The sequence below is a fragment of the Dendrobates tinctorius genome, unplaced genomic scaffold (assembly GCF_039654945.1).
Source record: "Dendrobates tinctorius isolate UK_male_01 unplaced genomic scaffold, ASM3965494v1 ptg000062l, whole genome shotgun sequence".
NCBI lineage: Eukaryota > Metazoa > Chordata > Amphibia > Anura > Dendrobatidae > Dendrobates > Dendrobates tinctorius.
In genome coordinates, this window is record NW_027361730.1 from 26,073,230 (window position 1) to 26,098,073 (window position 24,844).

At 44.8% G+C, this 24,844-nt stretch overlaps 1 protein-coding gene across 6 annotated transcripts in view; it reads right to left on the reverse strand.

Moving 5' to 3' along the window:
• Window positions 1-24,844, reverse strand: part of MYO9A (myosin IXA) — a 167,393-nt gene that overhangs the window by 45,989 nt on the left and 96,560 nt on the right. For 3 of the 6 annotated variants that reach the window (XM_073579426.1, XM_073579429.1, XM_073579428.1), the window contains 5 exons: window positions 15,507-15,656; window positions 15,115-15,428; window positions 13,270-15,027; window positions 11,833-11,914; window positions 10,773-10,952 (listed from right to left, as the gene is read on the reverse strand). In XM_073579426.1, the coding sequence (XP_073435527.1) occupies window positions 10,773-10,952; window positions 11,833-11,914; window positions 13,270-15,027; window positions 15,115-15,428; window positions 15,507-15,656 (2,484 nt within the window). The remainder of the gene's footprint in view (window positions 1-10,772; window positions 10,953-11,832; window positions 11,915-13,269; window positions 15,028-15,114; window positions 15,429-15,506; window positions 15,657-24,844) is intronic. The other 3 variants (XM_073579427.1, XM_073579431.1, XM_073579430.1) reach the window with 3 other exon arrangements.

Below are 24,844 nucleotides of genomic sequence, written 5' to 3' on the forward strand. Positions count from 1 at the left end.
CCTTGTTGACTAGCCAACCGAGGCGGCCGAGAGTGTCCAGGGTTATCTGCAGACTCTGGAGACAGCCCTGGCGAGACAAACGTTGATCAAAAGATCGTCCAGATAAGGGATGATGAGAATCCCTCTGGAGCGAAGGATGGCCATGACGGTCGCCATCACCTTCGTGAAAACACGGGGCGCTGAAGCTAGGCCGAAGGGAAGGGCCGTGAGCTGAAAGTGGTCTCCCTGAATCGCAAATCGAAGATACTTCTGATGCTGCACACAAACCGGAATGTGCAGATAGGCATCCCGAATGTCCACCGAGCAGAGGAATTCCCCGGGTTCCATGGAAGCAATCACCGACCGAAGAGACTCCATTTTGAAATGAAGAATCTTCACGTGGCGATTGAGCAATTTGAGGTCCAGAATTGGACGAAGAGAGCCGTCTTTCTTTGGGACTACAAAGAGACTGGAGTAGAACCCGGAAAACCGTTCGTTTGAGGGAACGGGAACAATGACTCCGGCGGAAAGAAGGGAGGAAATGGCCTGCAGAAAACCCGGAGTCTGGGACCGCTGTCGCGGAGGCCGAGACCGGAAAAAAACGTCTGTTCGGGGGTGAAGCAAATTCGATCTTGTATCCGGATGCGACAATTTCTCTGACCCAAGCGTCGTCGACAACGGACAGCCAAGCATCCACGAAAAAGGAAAGTCTGCCTCCCACCCTGGAAGAAATTCCAGGTGGGGGTGACCCGTCACTTAGAAGAAAATCTGCCGGAATTGGCGCCTGAAGATCTGGAATATTGTCCTCTAGATCTCCAGCGAGGAGCGGGTTTGTAGGAAGGTTTCCTCTGATCCCGCTCCCTGGTGGAGGGCGGCCGATCTTGTTGAGCAGATCTCTCCGTGGCAGAGAAGGGACGAAAGGGCCTGAATGGACGAAAACCTTTTCTGTTGAAAAAACGTTTTGGTCGAGACTGGGAAAGCGAAGTGCTTTAACCACCAGTGGCATCGGAAATTATCTGATCCAGCTTTGCACCAAAGAGTCTAGAGCCATGGAATGGCAGATTGGTAAGCGACTTTTTTGAAGTAGTGTCCGCATTCCATGACTTTAGCCAGAGGACTCAGCGTACAGCTACTATGTTGCTGTTAGCCCTTGCTATGCAGCCGGCCGCGTCCAAGGAGGCGGCCAAAAGGTATTTTCCCGCATGGTTAACCTGATCTGCAAGATCCGCCAACTCATCTTGAGGAGCTGATGCTAAGATGCCCCTGCGAAGAATTTTAGCCCAAGCGGAAATGACTTTCGCCACCCAGGCGGATGCGAAAATAGGGCAGAGAGAGGCGCCATATGCCTCAAAGATTGAATCTCTGGCTAAGTCTATCTGCCTGTCAGTAGGATCTTTAAGCGATGCCCCATCTGGCAGAGAGAGCACCGTTTTTGAGGCTATCCGGGAAACTGGAGGATCCACCTTGGGAGCCTTGGACCACTTTGTGAGCAGGTCTGCGTCAAAGGGGTACAGTACGTCTAAGTACTTGCGGCCTGTGAAACATTGCTCAGGGCGCTCCCAGTGTTTGGATAAGGTAGTATCGAAATCTTTGTGATTGGGAAAGGTTCGAGATGGAGGTCTTGCTCGTTTAAGGAGAACAGAGCATTCCTGAGGTGGAGTCTTATCCTGCTTAATCTTTAGCGTTTGGAAGATAGCTGAAATAAGGCTATCTACCATGTCCCGTGTTTTAGAAACGCTGTTCCCTTCCGAACTAGCTTCTGATTGAGAGTCATCGCCCGACTGAAGGTCGTCATCCGAGGAAGGTCTGGGGGAAGCAGAAGGGCCCTGCGAGCTAGAGGACGAAGTAGACAGAGCCCGCTTCCTAGAACTCCTGCCCTGTCTGTCTCTCTGAAGGTCGCGGTCAGGTGCGGACGACTCACCCTGAGAGGCGGTCGGGGCACAGGTGGCTGTAGATAGCTGAGGTAATCGTTCTAAGACCTGGACCAGCGACTGTGATACTTTCGTGAAGTCAGATACAAACTGAGACATTACAACGGCCCACTCCGGGGGAGGGAGGAGGGGAGAGTGCCCTCAGCCCGGGACTCTGTGCGCTCCTGAGATGCTGACATAGTTGAAGGACTGCAGGAGGGGCAGAATGGAGACGACTGACCCGATGCCCACTTCTTTTTACAGCGCGCACAGGCGTAATAGATAGCGGTGGGCCTGAAGCAGAGATCCCCTGAAGGGTTGGGCATAAGTAAACTGCACTGAATGGCCGCAGGAATTAAGGAATAACTGCCGAGGAGAGCTAATCTTTGCCTCAGAGCAGAGCCTACCGAGATTCTGTGAGCAGCAGAAAACGCTGAAGTGTCCCCCAAACAGCGCAGGAAGGAGTGAAAATCCAGGAAATCCTTGTGCTGGAGGCTGGGGGCGGAGCTTAGCGGCTGCTCCGTCACTGGTTAACAGCGAAGGAGAGGGCATGGCCGAAGGAGGAGGCTGGCATATCAAACGAAAAGGAGCCCTGTGATGGGCTAGTAAAGGCGCGCTGAAAAGAGCGCGCTCAGGAAGGGAGGAGGGAGCACAGCGATGGAGGAGACTGTGAGGGAAAGTGAAAGTGAAGACGCCGCAGCCCCATGCCAACGCCGACATAACGGAGCCTATCTGACAGTGGCCCTGGGAAGTCTGCCTCCCCAGGTTGTGACGCTGTGTGGTGAGTGAGGAATCCTCAGTGTCTCCCTGGGAGTGAGAAGCAAGCGGCGTGAGCGCGCGGCAGGCAGAGAGGGCGGGAAATTCAAATAATTGTGGACCTGTAATCCCCAAGGTCCAACTTCGCCCATTCACGGAGCTTATGCGGGGCCGGAGGGAACGTACAGGCACTTACCTGACGTCCCTGAAGAGGATGACCACAGGGGCCCACGGAGAAACGGCAGGCCGCTGGGGGGGGGGTCCTCTGTACCCGCATCCTGCAGAAGACGGCCTGAACCTCCTGCGATCGCCGTCTTCCTCTCAGCCCTGTCCTGAGAAAGGGGTGAGGAGGGGGATTCGGCAAGGACCAGCCACCTGTCCACAACCCTTATCACCAGAAGGTGATAGGGAAAAAGTTCTGCCTGCGGTACTGAGAGTTGTGATGTGGGTGACACCACACTGCTCGCTCAGCCGCATGATATGGGAAATCAGGGTGATAACTATACCCTGTTTCCCGACGGAAAAGAACCTGAAAGATGAAAGAGAAAAGATTAAAAGGTTCGATCTAAACCCTAAAAGAAAAAATGGATTAATAACTGCGGATCTGGGGAGATCCCGGTCCGCCTCCTACAGACACTAAGCACAAACTGAGGTGCTTGGTGCCTGTCGGTGGGTGTATACTGCCAGGGAGGAGCTAATTTTCTTGTTTTGCATAGTGTCAGCCTCCTAGCAGCAGCAGCATACACCCATGGTAATCTGTGTCCCCCAATAAGGCGATAAAGAAAACGGTGACGCATTAGCGATCTCGCTATGTGAGACGGGGCCTTTATTGTTTTTACTGTTAACAATAGCTCTTTTGTTCATGATTGATCCATTAGATGTCATCATACTGTACATCCATGGAGAAAGACAGGTAAGAGTGGAACGTACAGATGAGACAGTCTTATGATCTTTTTTATGCAATGATGCTTTGCTGCCTGATTTTAATACATTTTGACTCATAATATATGTTTGAGGGATTTAACAATCAAACTGCTAAATATTGTTAAAGTATACCTTTTGTTTCAAGTCATTTTTCAGGTCAGATCAAGTGGTTGTGTGTGTACACGTGGAATAGCAAGATTTCGCCACATTACACACGTGGTCAAAATTGTTGGCATTCCTCGTTTAAAGGCAGAAAAACCCACAATGGTCACAGAAATAACTTGAATCTGACAAAAGTAATAATAAATCAAAAATCTCTGAAAATGAACAAAGTCAGACATTGCTTTTCCTTTTTAAATGTTTTTAGTAAGTTTTGTAGTAAAACCAAGTAAGTGGTAGAGGGAGAGAAGGTAGGGTGGGGATAACATAGAGAGGAAAGTAATAGGGTACAATAAAAACTAGAGAACCAAGTATCATTCATAGAGTAAGGAAGGTGAATCATACAATTATGTCCAGTTACATATCTTAATATGCAATTAGAAAGGATGCCATATAGAATGTATGCAATATATCAGAAGGCAATAATAAAGGACCAGAATTTCTTGTACATAAACCTATCCGAAGGATAATGGAGTGTGAAATTTGTCATTCGTCAGACATTGCTTTTCAACCATGCTTCCACAGAATTTAAAAAAAAATAAAACTAATGAAATAGGCCTGGACAGAAATGATGGTATCCCTGAAAATGTGACAAAAGGGACATGTTAAATCAAGGTGTGTCCACTAATTAGCATCACAGGTGTCTACAATCTTGGAATCAGTGAGTGGGCCTGTATAGAGGGCTACAGATACTCACTGTGCTGTTTGGTGACATGGTGTGTATCACACTCAACATGGACCAGAGGAAGCGAAGGAAAGAGTTGTCTCAGGAGATTAGAAAGAAAATTATAGACAAACATGATAAAGGTAAAAGTTATAAGACCATCTCCAAGCAGCTTGATGTTCCTGTGACTACAGTTGCATATATTATTAAGAAATTTAAGCTCCAAGGGACTGTAGCCAACCTCCCTGGACGGTGGAGGAGGAAAATTGCTGACAAATTAAAGAGACGCATAACACGAATGATAACAAAAGGGCCCAGAAAAACTTCAAAACAGATTAAAGGTAAGGTGAATTTCAAGCTTAAGGAACATCAGTGTCAGAACACACCATCCGTCGCTGTATGAGCCAAAGTGGACTTCATGGGAGACGTCCAAGGAGGACACCATTGTTGAAAAAAAAATCATAAAAAAGACAGACTAGAATTTGCACAACTACATGTTGCCAAGCCACAAAGCTTCTGGGAGAAAATCCTATGGACAGGTGAGACAAAAATGGAACATTTTGGCAAGACACATCAACTCTATGTTCACAGATGGAAAAATGAAGCATATCAAGAAAAGAACACTGTCCCTACTGTGAAACATGAAGGAGGCTCTGTTGTTATGTTCTGGGGCTGCTTTGCTGCATCTGGCACAGGGTGCCTAGAATCTGTGCAGGGTACAATGAAATCTCAAGACTATCAAAGGGATTCTAGAGAGGAATGTGCTGGCCAGTGTCAGAAAGCTTTGTCTCAATCGCAGGTCATGGATCTTTCAACAGGATAATGACTCAAAACACAAAGCTAAAAACACCCAAGAATGGCTAAGAGGAAAACATTGGACTATTCTGAAGTGGCCTTCTATGAGCACTGACCTAAGTCCTACTGAGCATTTTTGGAAAGAACTGAAACATGCCGTCTGGAAAAGGCAAGCTTCAAACATGAGACAACTGGAGCAGTTTGCTCTTGAGGAGTGGGCCAAAATACCTGTCGAGAGGTGCAGAAGTCTCATTGACAGTTACAGGAATTGTTTGACTGCAGTGATTGCTTCAAAAGGTTGTGCAACAAAATATTAAGTTAAGGGTACCGACATTTCTGTCCAGGCCTATTTCATGAGTTTTATTTATTTATTTTTTTTAATTCTTTGGAAGCCTCATTGACAAGCAATGTCTGACTTTCTTTTGTTCATTTTCATAGATTTTGTATTTATTATTACTTTTGTCAGAATCAAGTTACCGTATTTCTGTCACCATTGTGGGTTTTTCTATCATTAAACGAGGGGGACCAGCAATTTTAACCAAGTGTGTATATGATTTGTATACTGAATTTTTCACCAGTTCACCCCTATGCAGTCTCTCAGGCTCTACCAACAATTTCCAGTTGTCTTTAAGCTAGGAAGTGGAGACTAGCTACTATGATCTCTCCCATACACAGTACACACAGAGATGAGAGATTCTCTGTAACACATAACTAGAAGCAGCAGCAGACAGTTTACATAATCACTGAGCTGTGTAGCTGTGAATCCACTGAAGTGAAATAAATTTGAAAATGAGACTTCTGGAATGTCTTGTACAAAACAAGAAGCAAGAGTCTAGTATTAAGTTTAGTGGTCAGTGCAAAAAAATATTATTGTCACTCCCTTTGGGGGCGAAGGGGAAATAAGAGGTTGGGGAGTTTAGTTCTTAAAATGATTTTTAGATACATCTCATATATGCCTTATGCACATTTATTGTATATGACATAATTGTAAAGCGAGGATACACAATGCCTGCTAAAATTCACACGTCAGATATCTGCACAATAAAGTTTGACAATTAAAAAACTATATATTATCAACAACTGTCACACTCTGTACTGATGAGGGGGAAAACCTCAAATGCTGCTGTATACAGATGGATGTTATATGTGCTACTTTGCAACAATGGTTAAATAAAATACATTTACATAAAATCTTATTTTGATAAAAGCTTGATTCCTGATGACACTCTTCCTATAAGTGGAGCGCTCCACAATTATGAAAGGATTCTGGATAGTTGCAGCCCTTATAATGCAAAACTTTTTTTTGGGATGGGTCACACTGAATCATTTCACGTGTGTCTGGCACTACACTTCATCTGATATAGCAGTTTTACAAATTTACAGAATATCATGATGAAAAGTTCCAGGAGACTCAGCTATTCACTATTCTGTGTTACACACACATGTGGTCAGATTTGTTGGTACCCCTCGTTTAATGACAGAAAAACCCATATTGGTCACAGAAATAACTTGAATAAAAATAATAATAAATAAAAAATCTATGAAGATGAACAAATGAAAGTCAGACATTGCTTTTCAACCATGCTTCCACAGAATTTTAAAAAATATAAAACTCATGAAATAGGCCTGGACAGAAATGATGGTACCCCTGAAAATAATGTGACAAAAGGGACATGTTAAATCAAGGTGTGTCCACTAATTAGCATCACAGGTGTCTACAATCTTGGAATAAGTGAGTGGGCCTGTATAGAGGGCTACAGATACTCAGTGTGCCGTTTGGTGACATGGTGTGTATCACATTCAACATGGACCAGAGGAAGCAAAGTTGTCTCAGGAGATTAGAAAGAAAATTATAGACAAACATGTTAAAGGTAAAAGTTATAAGACCATCTCCAAACAGCTTGATGTTCCTGTGACTACAGTTGCACATATTATTCTGAAATTTAAGCTCCAAGGGACTGTAGTCAACCGTCCTGGCCGTGGCTGCAGGAAGAAAATTGATGGCAAATCAAAGAGATGGATAATATGAATGGTAACAAAAGAGCCCGGAAAAACTTCTATACAGGTTAAAGGTGAAATTCAAGCTCAAGGAATATCAGTGTCAGATGGCACCATCTGTCATTGTATGAGCCAAAGTGGACTTTATGGGAGACGACCAAGGAGAACACCACGGTTGAAAAAAATCATAAAAAAGCCAGACTGGAATTTGCCAAACTACATGTTGACAAGCCACAAAGCTTCTGGGAGAATGTCCTATGGACAGATGAGACAAAAATGGAACTTTTTGGCAAGGCACATCAGCTGTATCTTCACAGACGGAAAAATGAAGCATATCAAGAAAAGAACACTGTCCCTACTGTGAAACATGGAGGAGGCTCTTTTATGTTCTGAGGCTGCTTTGCTGCATCTGGCACAAGGAGTCTAGAATCTGTGCAGGGTACAATGAAATCTCAAGACTATCAAGGGATTCTAGAGAGAAATGTGCTGCCCAGTGTCAGAAAGCTTGGTCTCAATCGCAGATCATGGGTCTTGCAACAGGATAATAACCCAAAACACGCAGCTAAAAGCACCCAGGAATGGCTAAGAGGAAAACATTGGACTATTCTGAAGTGGCATTCTATGAGCCCTGACCTAAATTATATTGAGCCTCTTTTGGAAAGAGCTGAAATATGCCGTCTGGAAAAGGAAACCTTCAAACACGAGACAACTGGAGCAGTATGCTCTTGAGGAGTGGGCCAAAATACCTGTCGAGAGGTGCAGAATTCTCATTGACAGTTACAGGAATCGTTTGATTGCAGTGATTGCCTCAAAAGGTTGTGCAACAAAATATTACGTTAAGGGTACCATCATTTATGTCCAGGTCTATTTAATGAGTTTTATGTTGTAAAAAAGTCTATGGAAGCATGGTTCACAAGCAATGTCTCACTTTCATTTGTTCATTTTGATAGATTTTTGATTTATTATTACTTTTGCCAGATTCAAATTATTTCTGTCACCATTGTGGGTTTTTCTGGGGTACCAACAATTTTGACCACGTGTGTACATTTTATAAATGTTTACTGGCTCAGGCAACCCTCTGTCTATGTCCTATAATAAAATTCTAAATGAAAACCCACAAAGAACGTCACAGATATAGAGCAATAGAGTTACTACAATAGTAAACACAATAAAACAAAGTCTTGCCATTCTAATGGATGGAAGTAAAGCTGACGATGTATCTAATATCTCCAATTCTGAAAAGTCCATGCCGTCATTATTCTGCATTTAGCTTTTCCATTAAAGTTAACCCGTTCCAGTAACAAATCTACAGGGTGGGCCATTTATATGGATACATCTGTATAAAATGGGAACAGTTGGTGATATCAACTTCCTGTTTGTGGCACATTATTATATGGGAGGGAAAAACTTTTCAAGATGGGTGGTGACCATGGCGGCCATTTTGAAGTCTGCCATTTTGGATCCAACTATTTTTTTTAATGGGAAGAGGATCATGTGACACCTCAAACTTATTGAGAATTTCACGAGAAAAACAATGGTGTGCTTGGTTTTAACATAACTTGATTCTTTCATGAGCTATTAACAAGTTTCTCTTTGCTTACGGCCATTGACATGTCGCTGGGGTTAACACGTGAGGAGCGGATAGAAATTGTGTTGATGTCTGGTGAACGCAGTACCCGGGTTATTGCAGCAGATTTCAATGCAAGATACCCTATGCCAGAAAACTGTCACCATTCCCATTTTATTTAGGTGTATCCATATCAATGGCCCACCCAAAAAAGTTTATCTCATCACAGAACATAATGTTCTGTGTAAACTGAGGGTCCTGTTCCAATTGTTGTTTTGCCCATCCTGCAAATTCAGCACGCCGATCCGGGTCACCAAGCATTTCCATTTTATTTAGGTGTATCCATATAAATGGCCCACCCTGTATATGTACAATATACATAGGCAATTTTGCTGGTGGCCGTAAAAGTTAACAGCAATCATTTGATCATATCTGTGTTGTAGCTGCAATGAACATATGAACATGTATCCTTGTCTTCAACAGCAGAAAATAAAGGATATTTTTTGTCGATGTACTACTGTAGATGTTTGGAATCGGTGAGATATAGACAATGATGAATGTGAAAAGACTTAGGCTAGTTTCACACTTGCTTTTTTTTGCAGCGCGTTTTTCCCGCAAAAAAAACGCATTGAAAAAACGCATACAAAAGCATACAACTGCTGCGTTTTTTTCAAGCATTTTTATGAGCATGCATGAAAAAAACGCAGCGTTTTTATGCGTTTGTATGCGTTTTTAGTGCGTTTTTACCGCGTTTGCGTTTTTTTCCAACATTAGGTGGCCCATCACACTAACCCAAACCATGACTTTACTAACCCTAACCCTGACCCTAACCCTAACCCAAATCATACTTAACCCTAACCCAAACCCTAAACCCTAACTAACCCTAACCCTAACCCTGACCCTAACCCTGACCCTAACCCTGACCCTAACCCTGACCCTAACCCTAACCCTTAACAAAACCATACTTAACCCTAACCCTAACCCTGACCCTAACCCTGACCCTAACCCTTAACCAAACCATACTTAACCCTAATCCTGACCCTAACCCTGACCCTAACCCTTAACAAAACCATACTTAACCCTAACCCTGACCCTAACCCTGACCCTAACCCTTAACCAAACCATACTTAACCCTAATCCTGACCCTAACCCTGACCCTAACACTTAACAAAACCATACTTAACCCTAACCCTGACCCTAACCCTAACCCTGACCCTAACCCTAACCCTAACCCTTAACCAAACCATACTTAACCCTAATCCTGACCCTAACCCTGACCCTAACACTTAACAAAACCATACTTAACCCTAACCCTAACCCTGACCCTAACCCTTAACCAAACCATACTTAACCCTAATCCTGACCCTAACCCTGACCCTAACCCTTAACAAAACCATACTTAACCCTAACCCTGACCCTGACCCTAACCCTTAACCAAACCATACTTAACCCTAATCCTGACCCTAACCCTAACCCTTAACCAAACCATACTTAACCCTAACCCAAACCCCAACCCTAACCCTGACCCTAACCCTAAACCCCCTTAACTAACCCTAACTCTAACCCAAACCCCTAAATTCCATGGTTAAAAAAAAAAAACGCATATGCAAAAAAACGCATACATGAGCATGCCAGTGCGCACATATGCGCATCCATAGGCTATAATGGCCATTTTTAGCGCAAAACGTGCGCATATGTGCGCATGCACTTTTTTGCAGGGCCAAAAAATGCAACATGCTGCGTCTGGAAAATACAAACGCACACCCCAAAAAAACGCAGCGCATGAAAATCGCATACATGCGCTTACAAGCGCGCAGGTATGCGCACCCATGTTAAATATAGGGGAAAAAACGCATGCGCACATATGCGTTTTTTTCCAGCGCTAAAAAACGCAAATGTGAAACCAGCATAACAAATGGAAAAAAAAATGATGCAATGGGAGTCATACAGGAGGATTAGGAGGAAGAGGGTGTCCTCAAAGGGTAATTCTAGATGTTCAGCGTCTGTTACGGGACTTTACCATTTCAGAGTCGCTGTGACATGCCTGGATCTGTCTGCCTGATTCCTCAGTTGGATCAGAGGGGGGAATCCGCTCCCCCTGTTCATCTGAATCCTCCTCAGAGTTTTCCCCCCCAAGAGCTCCTCTAGTCATGAAATCTGATCGAGTTCGTGCCATACGTGCTTTTCGCCTGTGCGGCGCCTGACAGACAGAATGACAACGGACATGGGGAACACAAAATAAAAACACAGGCACATTGATGGAGAAGGACAAATCAAAATACATAAAGCAACAAAATAAATTCACATATTACAAAGTGGGGGAACCAAACAGTATGAAAAGTACGGAATAACTATAGACTGCAGGGAGTAATAACACAGGAACATGAAACAATTATAGCAAACGGAGGTAGACTACACCAGACCTGGACAAATTTTGCCATTTTGGATATCCCTATACCAAAGGGACCATTAAAGGGCTGGAAATTAAATATAAGTCAACGGAAGTGCAGTGATGGCAGCATCACAGTCTGCTTGGCAGCAATGAGCACCTGACCTATGTAGACATGACCCCTTGATGCAGCTCTGGTGCCCACGCAACATTGCATGCCTTTGGACCCACCCTGTAAGGCTATGTGATTGTTGCTCCCTGCCACAGGCACCTATGATTATAGTTACTGTGATAATAAACAGTGGTATCCTGGAAAATGGTATTGGAGGGATGATTACTGCTGCAGGTCATAGTTACTGTGATAACGGGGGATCACGGAAAATGGCCTTGGAGGGATGATAACTATAGTTACTGTAATAATAAATCAGAGAATATGGAAAAATGACATACGAGGGATGATTACTGCTGCAAATTATGGTCACTGTGATAATAAACTGAGGGGTTGGGGTAAAGTAGTAAATTCACATTGAACAAAACTGAAGCGCAGTCTATTGGTTTGGCCCACCAAGAGAGTCCCCAGTTTTCCTAGACCAGAAAATACATTTAAAAAGCCCGTGAATGCAAGTTTCTAGAGAGATTGTGAGTAGCAGATCCAATCTGCTCTTCTTCCAGCAGCCAGAGAGATTCTCACCTCACTTATTCCGGACGGCTCAGTTGCATCCAACCGCTTTGCAAGTTCACTGCGTGCAGATCGATGCTGAAGGGAAGAACTGCTGAAATAAAATGTTAGAAAATCAGCAACGGAGAAAGAGAAGAAAGAGTTGTCATGTTCATGACATAAATGGAGCAGCAAATATCAGGCCTCTGGTGCACAGTCCATTTTGAATCATCACATAAAAGGGCTACCATAAAGGTCCATTAGGCCTCTACTTTACCTGTGTATTCCTCCATTGTTATAAAGAGGCGCATGGAGATTATTTTATCAGCTTCTGTACAAATACCAAAAAAATAAACAAAAAATTGTTGCTTCAACTTCCCAATGTACTGAGGTATTCAACCCAAGAGCGATGTTTCTAGGGAAAAATATCTGTATATGCGGAGTCTGTACAGCATCGCATAGATAGAAAGAAAAACCCAGGAGATTCCAGCAAAGGAGCTCAAAATGCAATAATAAATTAAAGGTATGCTGGGACCCATGACAACTATGCAAGACGGGGATAGACAATTCGCCCTGTCATCACTACATAAACTGAATTCTTTTGTATAGGCTACTGTTGTTGAAGGATATATTCAGGGGGGAATTAATATCACCTGGATTTAAAGAAGCACTCTGATGAATAATGTTATTCATTAAATCTGTGTACATGTTAATATAATCACCTACCAGCACTATATCCGGGATCCAGAGCTCTTCCCTCTCCTCAATGATGTCACTGCTCTTCACACTCTCCGGCTCACACTACACTCTATATATGAGCTGGAAGTCTCTTACAGTGAAAGCCTATGGAGTCTCGTTCTGACAATCCATAGACTTACATTTTAAAAGTCGCTTACAGGTCACAGAAAGCGCAGTGAGAGTCTGAAGAGCTTTGACGTCACTGAGAAGAGGAGCAGAACGATGCTGGAGAGAGCGGCGGTAGGCGAGTATATTAATGCACTCACACTACACACCATTCACATAGACACACATTTAATAAAAAAAAAAGGAATATTAGGAGTGCTACTTTAAAATTTGTACAGCATGTCAATTTAAATGTATACTTTTCCATAGCGAGTAGATGAGATTTCTTCACTTTACTGCCAGTTCAATACACTGAGGATTTTGAGACACACAAAAAAGACAAAAAAAAATTCACAGCATTTCTGCTATGTCTGGCCAGAGCCTTCCTGCTGCATGTGAATATTCCCGATACCTCCACCTTTTGAATGACTTCTTTCACAGGTGCCATTAACTATATCTTAACTTCCAGAGAGACAGTAAAGCAATTAGGGCATAAATGGAAAACAACTCTTGGTGGCAATTGCATAAATCCTCTTTTTATGGTGGGAAATCCATTTTTAAATGCTAAGTTATTTGTGAAATATTTGCATTTTGTTTCTATGCCAGAAATGTCAATTTATCACTTACTCTGCTTCACAACCAATAGTTCCTTTGGGGGTAAAAAAGATGTTGGAATTCAAAGGGCTTTGCATCCAAGGACGTCTCCCTGGATCACCTACGTCTCCAGTGACATCTCCTTTTAGCGTTCCCTGTACCTCCCTTTGTTCCAAGAACATGCTGACTGGACGGTCATTGTGTGAGACCAAACCAGTCTTCCCTTTAACGGTCAATCCTTTGATCTCAGTCTTAGAAGGAGGGCTCTTCCAGGGTGTACTTTGTAATAGAAGAGACTGTGGCCTGTCAGAATGCTTCTTCGTAGAACTCCTTGGAAAGTGCAAAGAGTTATCTTGATCTCGGTTATGTCCCTGTTCTTCTTGCAGTTTACGCTGTCTCTCAAGTTCCTGTTTTTCTTTGCGAATTTGCTCCATCATAAGTCTTTCTTTTTCTTGCTGCAGCTGCTTCTGAAGCTCTTCTTTCTCTTTATTAAGTTTCTGAAGTCTTTGAAGGACGGTGTCTGAAGGAGCAATTCCAAGATCATTGTGTTCCTGTGTTTTAAGCATTCCCTGGTTTGGGACATAAAAAGTAGGGAGGCTGCAGGAAAGTTTGGGATCACGACTGTGAGATTTGTATGAAAAGGGGATGGACATTTTGGCTGGTGCACTTTCTGACAGTTCATGTGCAGACGGCTTTTTTCTCCAGCTTGATGCAGAGCTCCAGGCAATATCAACTGCATTGGTTAAAGGTGATGGGGAATGATGGGACATGGAGCCCGCCTGAATCTCTGAAGAGTCTTCATGTTGTGTTAGGAGTGTTTTTGTATCAGAGACCGAAGACTCTAGGACTGTAGGACTTGGTAAAGAAGTCCGAACTGGCGATGTGACATGTCCATTGGAGGAAACATTTTCTTCTCTACTAGAGCTTGAGTTTTCATTAAAAGAAACACAAGTAAAGCCATTAGAATGAGGCGTCCCACTATTAGAAATCTCCTCAGCACCATTGGAGTGTGGTTTTGGTAAAGAGTTTGCCGTTTTTGGACTCAAAACACAAGAACTAGGAAGCTCATTGTTGGAGTGAATTATTGCTTTGTCATCAGTAATTTGAATTTCATGCTTAGGAGTGTTTGAAAAGTCTTTTGTAACTGAGCTGACAGATGTACATGAGTGATAATCAATTGGTTCAGAAATAAAAGACTCTGCTTCTTGAGAAATCAAAGAGTCCGGGATTTCAAGGGAATCTTGTGAATTTTTACTGGAGATTTTAGGAGGTCTAAGAGTTGGAGAATCAGATGGTTGTTTGTAGGATACCACAATTGCAGTAGGTTCCTCAGGAGGCTGTGAGGTTTCTTCACAGCTAATAAGTTCCAAACTGCCAAAAGATCCCTCACTTTCAGGGGTATCTGGAACTTTATCTAGAATTAACTCTGCAGACCAACGTCTTTCATCTGATGGAGATACTCCTCCACTACTACGGACTTTCAGCAATTCAAGACTAAACTGTGCCTGCTCTAGCTCTCTCATTCGACGACTTTCTCTTTTGGCTCGGACCACTTTCCTTTGATTGGGATCCTCCAAGGATTTTGGTCTCTCTCTAAACTGCACTTCACAACCTTTTCCAGAGAGTGTTGCACTTGGAGGGTTTGAGTGACTCCGCTCAGAAATGTCTTCCCAATGGCTAACATCATTGTCAGGAGATTGCAGTGGTGATTTGAAGACTGAACTACTATTATCATCCAAGGACTTGTCATCCAGCAAATGGTTTGGCATTTCTTGCTTTAATGATAGTACCCTATGAAATAAAAGTGAAAAATAGATGAGCTTGAAAATTTCATAAAATAAAAACGTGCTATAAATGGTTAAGGCACAAATGTATTACCTTCGTCTTGCTAACAATCCTCTGCATGCAGCTTGCAAAGTAATAATGTGCTTTCTCTTGCACTTATACTGTCTCCTTGCCAAGTGGCTCCTCCATGCAGTCTGGATGCATATGGCTGCCCTCTGCCTCGAAAGCCAGTATTTTCGCCAATATGTCTGTATAATGACAGTGGATCCCTTTAATTGCTGGTAACTTTGCTTGACTTTGTAACCTTTCCACCATGACTGTATAATGCAAGCAGCCTGATAAAAGGTATGCTCTTTGGCTTGCATTTCTTCTTCACTCCATCTTTTTTTGTAATACCTCCAGTGTCGCTGCAATAGATGAGAAAATTATTAACCAACTCGTAAAAACCATGAACCAAAACAACGAGCAGCTGACGTAGCAGGTACCTGAATTGTGATAGCGGCATCTTTAAGGTGCAAAAATCTTTTTCGCTCTAGCATGGCTCTCAGCCATTGCTGTAAGAGGACGATCCGTTGTAACACTGTCTGATGTAACAAGTCTCGCAGGCACTGTCGCTCCTGCTCCTTCAGAAAAATCTAAAAAGGAAAAAGAAATGAAAAATCTAAAACCTGAAGAATTATTGCAAATTAGAAGAAAAACAGGAGCAAGATAGGAAAAAACAGGATTTTGCTTATTTACCGTTTCTCAGAGTCTTCATTGGGGGACACAGGAATCGTGGGTGTGTGCTGCTGTCACTAGGAGGTTGACACTATGCATGAAAAAAAGTTAACTCCGCAGTATACACCCCTCCGACCGGCTGTAGGACAATCAGTTAGTGAAAAAGCAGTAGGAGGAGACATTATCATGTAAATCATCATATATTCATTACATGTAATAAAATCATGGGAGGGCACTGTGTCCCACAATGAAGACTCTGATAAACAGATTTTATGGTAAGCAACCAAAATCCTGTTTTCTCTTTCGGTTCATTGGGTGACACAGGAACCGTGGGACATCCAAAAGCAGTCCCAGGGGTGGGAAAAGACAGAAACTTCCTTCATTTCGGAGAACTCACCACTGCCGCCTGTAAGATTCTTCTGCCTAGGCTGGCGTCCTGTTATGATGAGTCACCGAAGGAGGAAAAAACAAAATACCAGCTAAGTCCAGAAAAACCAGAGAGGTTGGCAGCTATCGGATTGCAGACCCCTGGACCTATCCACAACAACTAGCAGTAGCCGTGGGGGGTTCCTACGGTGCCCTAGACCCCTCGATCACAGCCAGAGAACTACATAGCCTAAAGACAGAAAGGGGAAAAACTAAACTGCCCCAGAGCAGACCCCAAAGCAATAGGCAGCCCCCAACATATAATGACGGTGAAGCAAGATGAAAACACTAACACAGATAGAAAGATAGGTTGAGCAAATGATGGGGCCCAAGCTAACTACATAGGACAGGATAGGAAAGCTGCTGTCTGCCATCCGCAAAAACCCTATCAAAATGAGCCAACCGACTGATAGGAAAAACAGGCCCTGAAGTCGCTAGGCTTCAAAAGACTATATCAGCACTCAGGTATATTCTGAAGACAGAGCAAAAGATCAACAGATTAGAGACAAAAATGGAATTCAGCTCACCCCCGGCCGGGGATGGCAGAACTCCCAAAAAACAAGGCAAAACAAAAACAAAACTGAAGAGTACAAAGCAGAGCAGAAAAACTTAGCTTTGAGATGCAGGAATCAGACAGGTCTCCAAGAATCCAGCAGGAAAATCACCAGCCAGGAAGAAGGGCGTCGGCAGCCTTATATCCAGTCCTCAATTCCAGCCACCCAGTCATCATCTAGGTGCCCAGGTGTTTGGTAATCAGCCTCACTACCTTCCTTCACCAGAGGAGGGAGTTCATCAGACCTCAATGGTGAAGGGAAAAATGAACTCACAACAGTACCTCCCCTTTGAGGAGGGGTCACCGAACCCTTATCCATGCCACCAGGGCGATCCGGGTGAGCCCGATGAAAGGCATGCACCAATCTTTCGGCATGAATATCAGAGGCAGAGACCCAGGAATTATTTTCCTGACCATAACCCTTCCACTTAACCAAATACTGGAGTCTCCGTCTAGCCAGACGGGAATCCAGTATCTTCTCTACCTCATATTCCATGTTACCTTCAATCAATATAGGGTCAGGAGGTGCCACCACAGGAACTACAGGTTCAACAGACCTCTTCAACAAGGACTTATGAAACACATTATGAATTTTAAAAGTAACAGGAAGAGCCAACCGAAAAGAGACCGGATTAATAATCTCCAAAATCTTGTAAGGTCCAATAAATCTAGGCTTAAACTTAGGAGAAGCCACCTTCATAGCGATATTTTTTGATGACAACCAAACCATATCACCCACCTTAAACTGGGGACCAATGGTCCTATGCCGGTTGGAAAACCGCTGGGCCTTTTCCTGGGAGAGAGACAACTTATCCACTACTTGGTCCCAGATCTGGTGCATTCTCTCCACCACAGTGTCAACACCTGGGCAGGCAGAAGGCTCCACCTGCCCTGAAGAAAATCGAGGGTGAAAACCAAAGTTACAAAAAAAAGGTGACATCAAAGTGGCAGAACTAGCTCTATTATTTAAAGCAAATTCGTCCAAGGGCAAAAATGAAACCCAATCATCCTGATCGGCAGAAATAAAACATCTCAAATACGACTCCAAAGTCTGGTTTGTTCTCTCCGTCTGCCCATTGGTCTGAGGGTGAAACGCAGAGGAGAAGGACAACTGAATTCCCAGCTTGGAACAGAAAGTCCTCCAAAATCTAGACACAAACTGAACTCCTCTGTCAGATACAATGTTCTCAGGAATCTCGTGCAAGCGAACCACCTGTTGCAAAAACAAGGGCACCAACTCAGAGGAAGATGGCAACTTAGGGAGTGGTACAAGATGGACCATCTTAGAGAATCTATCACAAATCACCCAAATAACAGTCATTCTCTGAGAGACAGGCATATCAGAGATAAAATCCATTGAAATATGGGGCCATGGCCTCCTGGGCACCGGCAAAGGCGTCAACAAGCCACTAGAGCGAGAACAAGGTTTAGACCGGGAGCAAGTCCCACAGGACTGCACAAAATTCCTGACATCATGAGACAAGGCGGGCCACCAAAAAGACAGACTCACCAGATCTCTAGTACCAAAAATACCTGGATGACCAGCCAATGCAGAGTAATGAACTTCAGACATCACGCTCTTCCTCCACTGGTCAGGAACATACAACTTTTCCACTGGGACAACGCTCAGGTTTGTCCTCCTGAAACTCTTCCAGAGTACGTCTCAAATCGGGCGAGATGGCAGAAAGAACTACCCCCTCGCCTAAGATGGTAGCAGGCTTAGTCACAACAGGAGAATCAGCAAGGAAACTCCTAGAGAGGGCGTCTGCCTTGACATTCTTAGTGCCCGGAAGAAAAAGAGACCACAAAATCAAAACGTGTGAAAAACAAGGTCCACCTAGCCTGTCTAGGATTCAAGCGCTTGGCCGACTCCAGGTAAATCAAATTCTTGTGGTCAGTAAGGACCACGACTTGGTGTTTGGCTCCCTCCAACCAATGTCTCCACTCCTCAAATGCCCATTTCATGGCCAACAGTTCCCGATTCCCCACATCATCGTTACGTTCGGATGGGGAGAACTTTCGGGAAAAGAAAGCACAAGGATTCATTTTAGATGTCACAGGATCTTTTTGGGACAACACCACTCCTGCACCAATCTCAGAAGCGTCCACCTCCACCTGAAACGGGAGTGAGACATCAGGTTGCCGCAAAACCGGAGCAGAAGTGAATCTTCGCTTCAGCTCCTGAAAGGAAGAAACAGCCTCCGGAGACCAATTTAGCACATCAGCACCCTTCCTAGTCAAATCCGTCAATGGCTTGGCAATACCAGAAAAATTAGCTATAAATTTCCGATAAAAATTAGCAAAACCCAAAAACTTCTGGAGGGCCTTCAAAGAAGTGGGCTGAACCCAATCATAAATGGCCTGTACCTTGGCCGGGTCCATTTCAATAGTTGACGGAGACAAAATAAATCCCAAAAATGAAATCCTCTGTACCCCAAAAAGGCATTTCGATCCCTTGATATACAGGGAATTCTCCGTCAAAATCCGGAACGCAGTCCGAACATGTTCCACATGAGAGTCCCAATTCTTGGAGAAGATCAAAATATCATCCAGATAGATAATCAAAAATTTATCCACAAAGTCTCGGAATATATCGTTCATGAAGCACTGGAAGACAGAAGGGGCATTAGTGAGCCCAAAAGGCATCACCAGGTACTCAAAATGTCCCTCCGGAGTATTAAATGCAGTCTTCCATTCATCCCCATGCTTAATGCGAATAAGATTATACGCCCCCTGAGGTCAAGCTTGGTAAACCAGCAAGCACCTTTAACTCTGGAGAATAGATCAGAAATCAGGGGGAACGGATACTGATATTTAACAGTAATTTTGTTGAGGGCACGATAGTCAATACAAGGCCTTAATGAACCATCCTTTTTAGCCACGAAAAAAAAAACAGCACCTAAGGGTGAAGAGGATGGTCTAATATGACCCTTCTCCAATGCCTCCTTAATATAGGATCGCATAGCCTCGTGCTCGGGTACAGATAAATTAAAAAGCCGACCCTTGGGGAATTTACACCCCGGGTTCAGCTCAATTGCACAGTCATAACTCCTATGAGGAGGCAAAGACGCAGACTCATTCTCACTAAATACTTCATAAAAGTCAGCCAAATAGTCAGGAACATCATGCGACTGGGGAGAGGTGGAGAAAACAGGAGCATCACCAAGGGCACACCGACAATCCCAACTCACCACAGACAAAGATTTCCAATCCAGAACTGGATTATGGATTTGCAACCAGGGAAACCCCAGAACAATGGTATCATGCAAATTATGCAACACCAAAAATCTGCAATTTTCTTGATGGTCTGGGGCGACCAGCATTACCACCTGGGTCCAAAACTGAGGTTTATTCTTCGCCAAAAGAGTAGCATCAATACCCCTCAAAGGGATAGGCGTCCGCAGAGGTGTCATAGGAAATCCACAACGTTTAGCAAAATCGAAGTCCATCAGGTTAAGAGCTGCTCCTGAATCCACAAAAGCCTTGGCGGAAAATGTGGACAGGGAGCAGATCAGAGTAATTGCCAGAAGAAACTTAGGTTGAACACCGCCCACAGAAAACGTGTGTGCACAACGTTTCTCTCGTTTAAGGCAGACAGAAATAATATGCGAGGCATCTCCACAAAAAAAACACAGCTTATTACGCCTTCTGAACTCCTGACGTTGCGCCCTAGACAAAACTATCACATTGCATAGGTTCAGACATTTGTTCAACAGGTGGCAACATCTCTCGTGTAGTTTTGCGTTCACGTAAACGCCGATCCACCTGAATGGCTAATGACATAGAATCGTCAAGACCAGAGGGAACAGGAAATCCCACCATAGTATCTTTTACAGTTTCTGAGAAACCCTTCCGAAAGAGGGCTGCCAAGGCACCATCATTCCAGGTAGTAAGGACCGCCCACTTTCGGAGTTTTTGACAGTACAACTCTGCCGAATCCCGACCCTGGCTTAATGCCAACAGGGTCTTTTCAGCCTGATCAATAGCATTAGGTTCATCATACAACAACCCCAAGGCTTGAAAAAATGGGTTCACATTATTCAGAATAGGATCATCAGGTTTCAAAGAAAACGCCCAATCCTGGGGATCGCCGTGCAGCAAAGAGATGACAATTTTAACCTGCTGCGCTGAGTTTCCCCGACGAGTTAGGCTTCAATGCAAAAAATAATTTACAATTATTCTTGAAATTCAAGAATTTTGACCGATCCCCAAAAAAACACATCAGGAGTGGGAATCTTTGGTTCAGCAGCATGTGAATGAGCAAGATAGGGGTTAATTCCCCGCACTTCACGATCAGACAATTGCTTCATCTCCATTGAGAGAAAAATTCCCTCTACGGCCTCAGAGTTATAGAGGAAAAAATATGCACACAAAAAAAAAAATTCTGACACTTTTTTTTTTTTTTTTTACAATTCTCTCTTGCTATTGAGTACCCTAGGATCTGCGGTATGGCTGGTGATTCTGTTATGATGAGTCACCGAAGGAGGAAAAAACAAAATACCAGTTAAGTCCAGAAAAACCAGAGAGGTTGGCAGCTATCGGATTGCAGACCCCTGGACCTATCCACAACAACTAGCAGTAGCCGTGGGGGGTTCCTACGGTGCCCTAGACCCCTCGATCACAGCCAGAGAACTACATAGCCTAAAGACAGAAAGGGGAAAAACTAAACTGCCCCAGAGCAGACCCCAAAGCAATAGGCAGCCCCCAACATATAATGACGGTGAAGCAAGATGAAAACACTAACACAGATAGAAAGATAGGTTGAGGAAATGATGGGGCCCAAGCTAACTACATAGGACAGGATAGGAAAGCTGCTGTCTGCCATCCGCAAAAACCCTATCAAAATGAGCCAACCGACTGATAGGAAAAACAGGCCCTGAAGTCGCTAGGCTTCAAAAGACTATATCAGCACTCAGGTATATTCTGAAGACAGAGCAAAAGATCAACAGATCAGAGACAAAAATGGAATTCAGCTCACCCCCGGCCGGGGATGGCAGAACTCCCAAAAAACAAGGCAAAACAAAAACAAAACTGAAGAGTACAAAGCAGAGCAGAAAAACTTAGCTTTGAGATGCAGGAATCAGACTGGTCTCCAAGAATCCAGCAGGAAAATCACCAGCCAGGAAGAAGGGCGTCGGCAGCCTTATATCCAGTCCTCAATTCCAGCCACCCAGTCATCATCTAGGTGCCCAGGTGTTTGGTAATCAGCCTCACTACCTTCCTTCACCAGAGGAGGGAGTTCATCAGACCTCAATGGTGAAGGGAAAAATGAACTCACAACAGCGTCCGCTGAAGCATAGGTATGGACCTTATAGAACCTTGAAAAAGTATGCACGGACGACCATGTGGCAGCCTTGCACAACTGCATGGTGGATGCCCTGTTGTGTACCGCCCGGGTTAAATGGGCCTTGACCCCAGCAGGGGACACCCTGTCCTTTACCCGGTAGGCTTCCAGAATTGGCATTCTGATCCAGTGGGCAATTGTTGTCTTAGAGGCTGGCAGGCCTCTTCTCACCCCATTGGGGATAACAAAGAGCGAGTCCGCCTTCCTGAAAGGAGTGGTCCTGGCAGATAGATCCTTATCGCCCTGACCAGGTCTTAGCTTATTCAAAGAACGCTCCAGAGGATGGGTTGGAGCAGGACAAAATGACGGAAGGATTATATCGTCGTTAAGGTGGAAAGCCGATACCACCTTGGGAAGAAAAGTTAGGAGGAGGCCGCAAAACAACCTTGTCCTGGTGCATAATTAGGAATGGAGGACGACAGGACAATGCCGCTAATTCTGAAACCCGCCTAATAGAGGTGATGGCTACGAGAAATACCACCTTCCAGGACAACAAAGACATGGGAGCTTCCTGTAGGGGTTCAAAGGGTGAACCTGTCAAGACTTCCAAGACCAAGTTAAGATCCCATGGAGCCACAGGGGATCTGTAAGGAGGGGCCACATGTGCCACTCCTTGCAGAAAGGTCTTAACCTGTAAGCAGGAGGCCAAATTCTTTTGAAAAAGAATAGAGAGAGCAGATACATGGCCTTTCAAGGTACTTAGGGCCAGACCGCCATCTAACCCTGCCTGGAGAAAAGCTAGGACAGGTGGCAGGGAACAGGGCATAGGTATGACGTGATTAGTCTCACACCAGCCAAAATAGGCCTTCCAGGCTCAATAATAGACCCTGGAAGAGGAAGGCTTCCTAGCTTGGATCATTGTATTAATAACTCGTTCCGAAAAACCCGCTGCTCTCAGTATTGTGGTTTCAACTGCCATGCCGTCAAATTGAGCACCCGAAGATTCGGGGGGTAAAACGTCCCCTGAGCCAGGAGATCTGGTCTGTCGGGGAGTCTCCAGGGGGTGCCTGTGAGAAGATTGATAATTTCTGCAAACCAGGCCCTCCTGGGCCAGTACGGGGCGACCAATATGACCGACACCCCTTCCACCTTAATCTTCTTTAGCAGCCTATGCAGGAGAGGAAGGGGAGGGAACAGGTAAGGGAGTCTGAACTGTGTCCAGGGAATGACCAGCGCATCGACCCCTATTGCTAGAGGATCGCGGTATCTTGAGACAAACTGTTGGACCCATCTGTTCTGTCGCAATGCCAGGAGGTCCACATCTGGAGTCCCCCATAGCTGGCATATCTGAAGGAGGTCCACATCTGGAGTCCCCCATAGCTGGCATATCTGATGGAACACTTCCTGGTGTAAGGACCATTCCCCTGCGTGAGCCCCTCCCGACTGAGGAAGTCGGCGGCCGTATTGTCTGTGCCGGGAATGTAAACTGCCGAAATTGCCGGAATTGCGGTTTCTGCCCAGTTGAAGATTCTGGATACCTCGGCCAGTGCCGGGGGACTTCTGGTTCCCCCTTGGTGATTGGTGTATGCCACCACCGTGGCGTTGTCCGTTTGAATCCGGACTGGCTGGTTGTTGAGGTATCTTACCCAATATAGAAGTGCTAGAAAGACCACCCTCAGTTCTAGAATGTTGATTGACAGTGAGGATTCTTGCCTCGACCATCGTCCATGGACAGTCAGGTGGCGGAATACCGCACCCCAGCCCCGGAGACTGGCATCTGTAGTTACTACCTGCCAGTGGACGGGGGGAAAAGGACGTCCCAGATGAACAAGGGGGGAGGTCAGCCACTACTTGAGGGACTCCCTGGTCTGAATGGAGGGGAGGAAGGGGCGATCCAGCAAAGAGATGGACCTGTCCCACTGAAGGAGGATGTTCCTCTGCAGTATCCTGGATCGAAACAGGGCAAAGGGTATCGCCTCTGAAGCTGCCACCATTCTTCCCAAGACTCTCATGGCAGCGCGAAAGGACAGAAGCCGGAATTTCAACAGAGAGCGAATTCCCTGCTGGAGGGTAATCCACTTTCTTTCTGGGATAAAGACCCTTGAGCGGCGGATGTCGATTACCATTCCCAAGAATTCTAGGCGTTGTGTTGGCGTTAGGTGGGATTTCTCCCTGTTTATGATCCAACCAAACCGGGAGAGCGTGTTTAAAACTATATTATGCCTCTGACCCTTAATATTGCTACCATCGCTGCCATAATCTTTGTAAAAATTCTGGGGGCTGTTGCCAGCCCAAATGGCAGGGCCACCAACTGGAAATGCTGCATTTGGACAGCAAAACGCAGAAACCTCTGATGTCCCTGAAAAATGGAGATGTGTAGGTAGGTGTCCCGGATATCTATGGAACATAGGAATTCCTGATCCTCCATAGACGTAATTACCGACCAAATCGATTCCATCCTGAAACGGCGTAAGCGGACCCATCTGTTTAGCCTTTTGAGGGCTAGTATGGGACGAACTGAGCCATCCTTTTTTGGTATCACAAACAGGTTTGAGTAAAAGCCAATAAAACGTTCCTGCTCGGGAACGGGGACGATTACTCCTGCGTTGAGGAGAGTCGATTGCAGTAAAAAAACCTAGAGCCATAGCAGCGTCTTTTGGTGGCTAGAAAGAAGCGATCTCGCGGAAGCGCGATGAAGTCTATCTTGCATCCTGCTGATACTGCCTCCTTTACCCAGATATCCTCTACTGAATTCCGCTAGACATCTCTGAAGAGGAGAAGGCGGCCTCCTAGTCTGGAGAGGTACTGGGAAGGGAGTTGGACTCCCTGCTGGCATCAGGCTG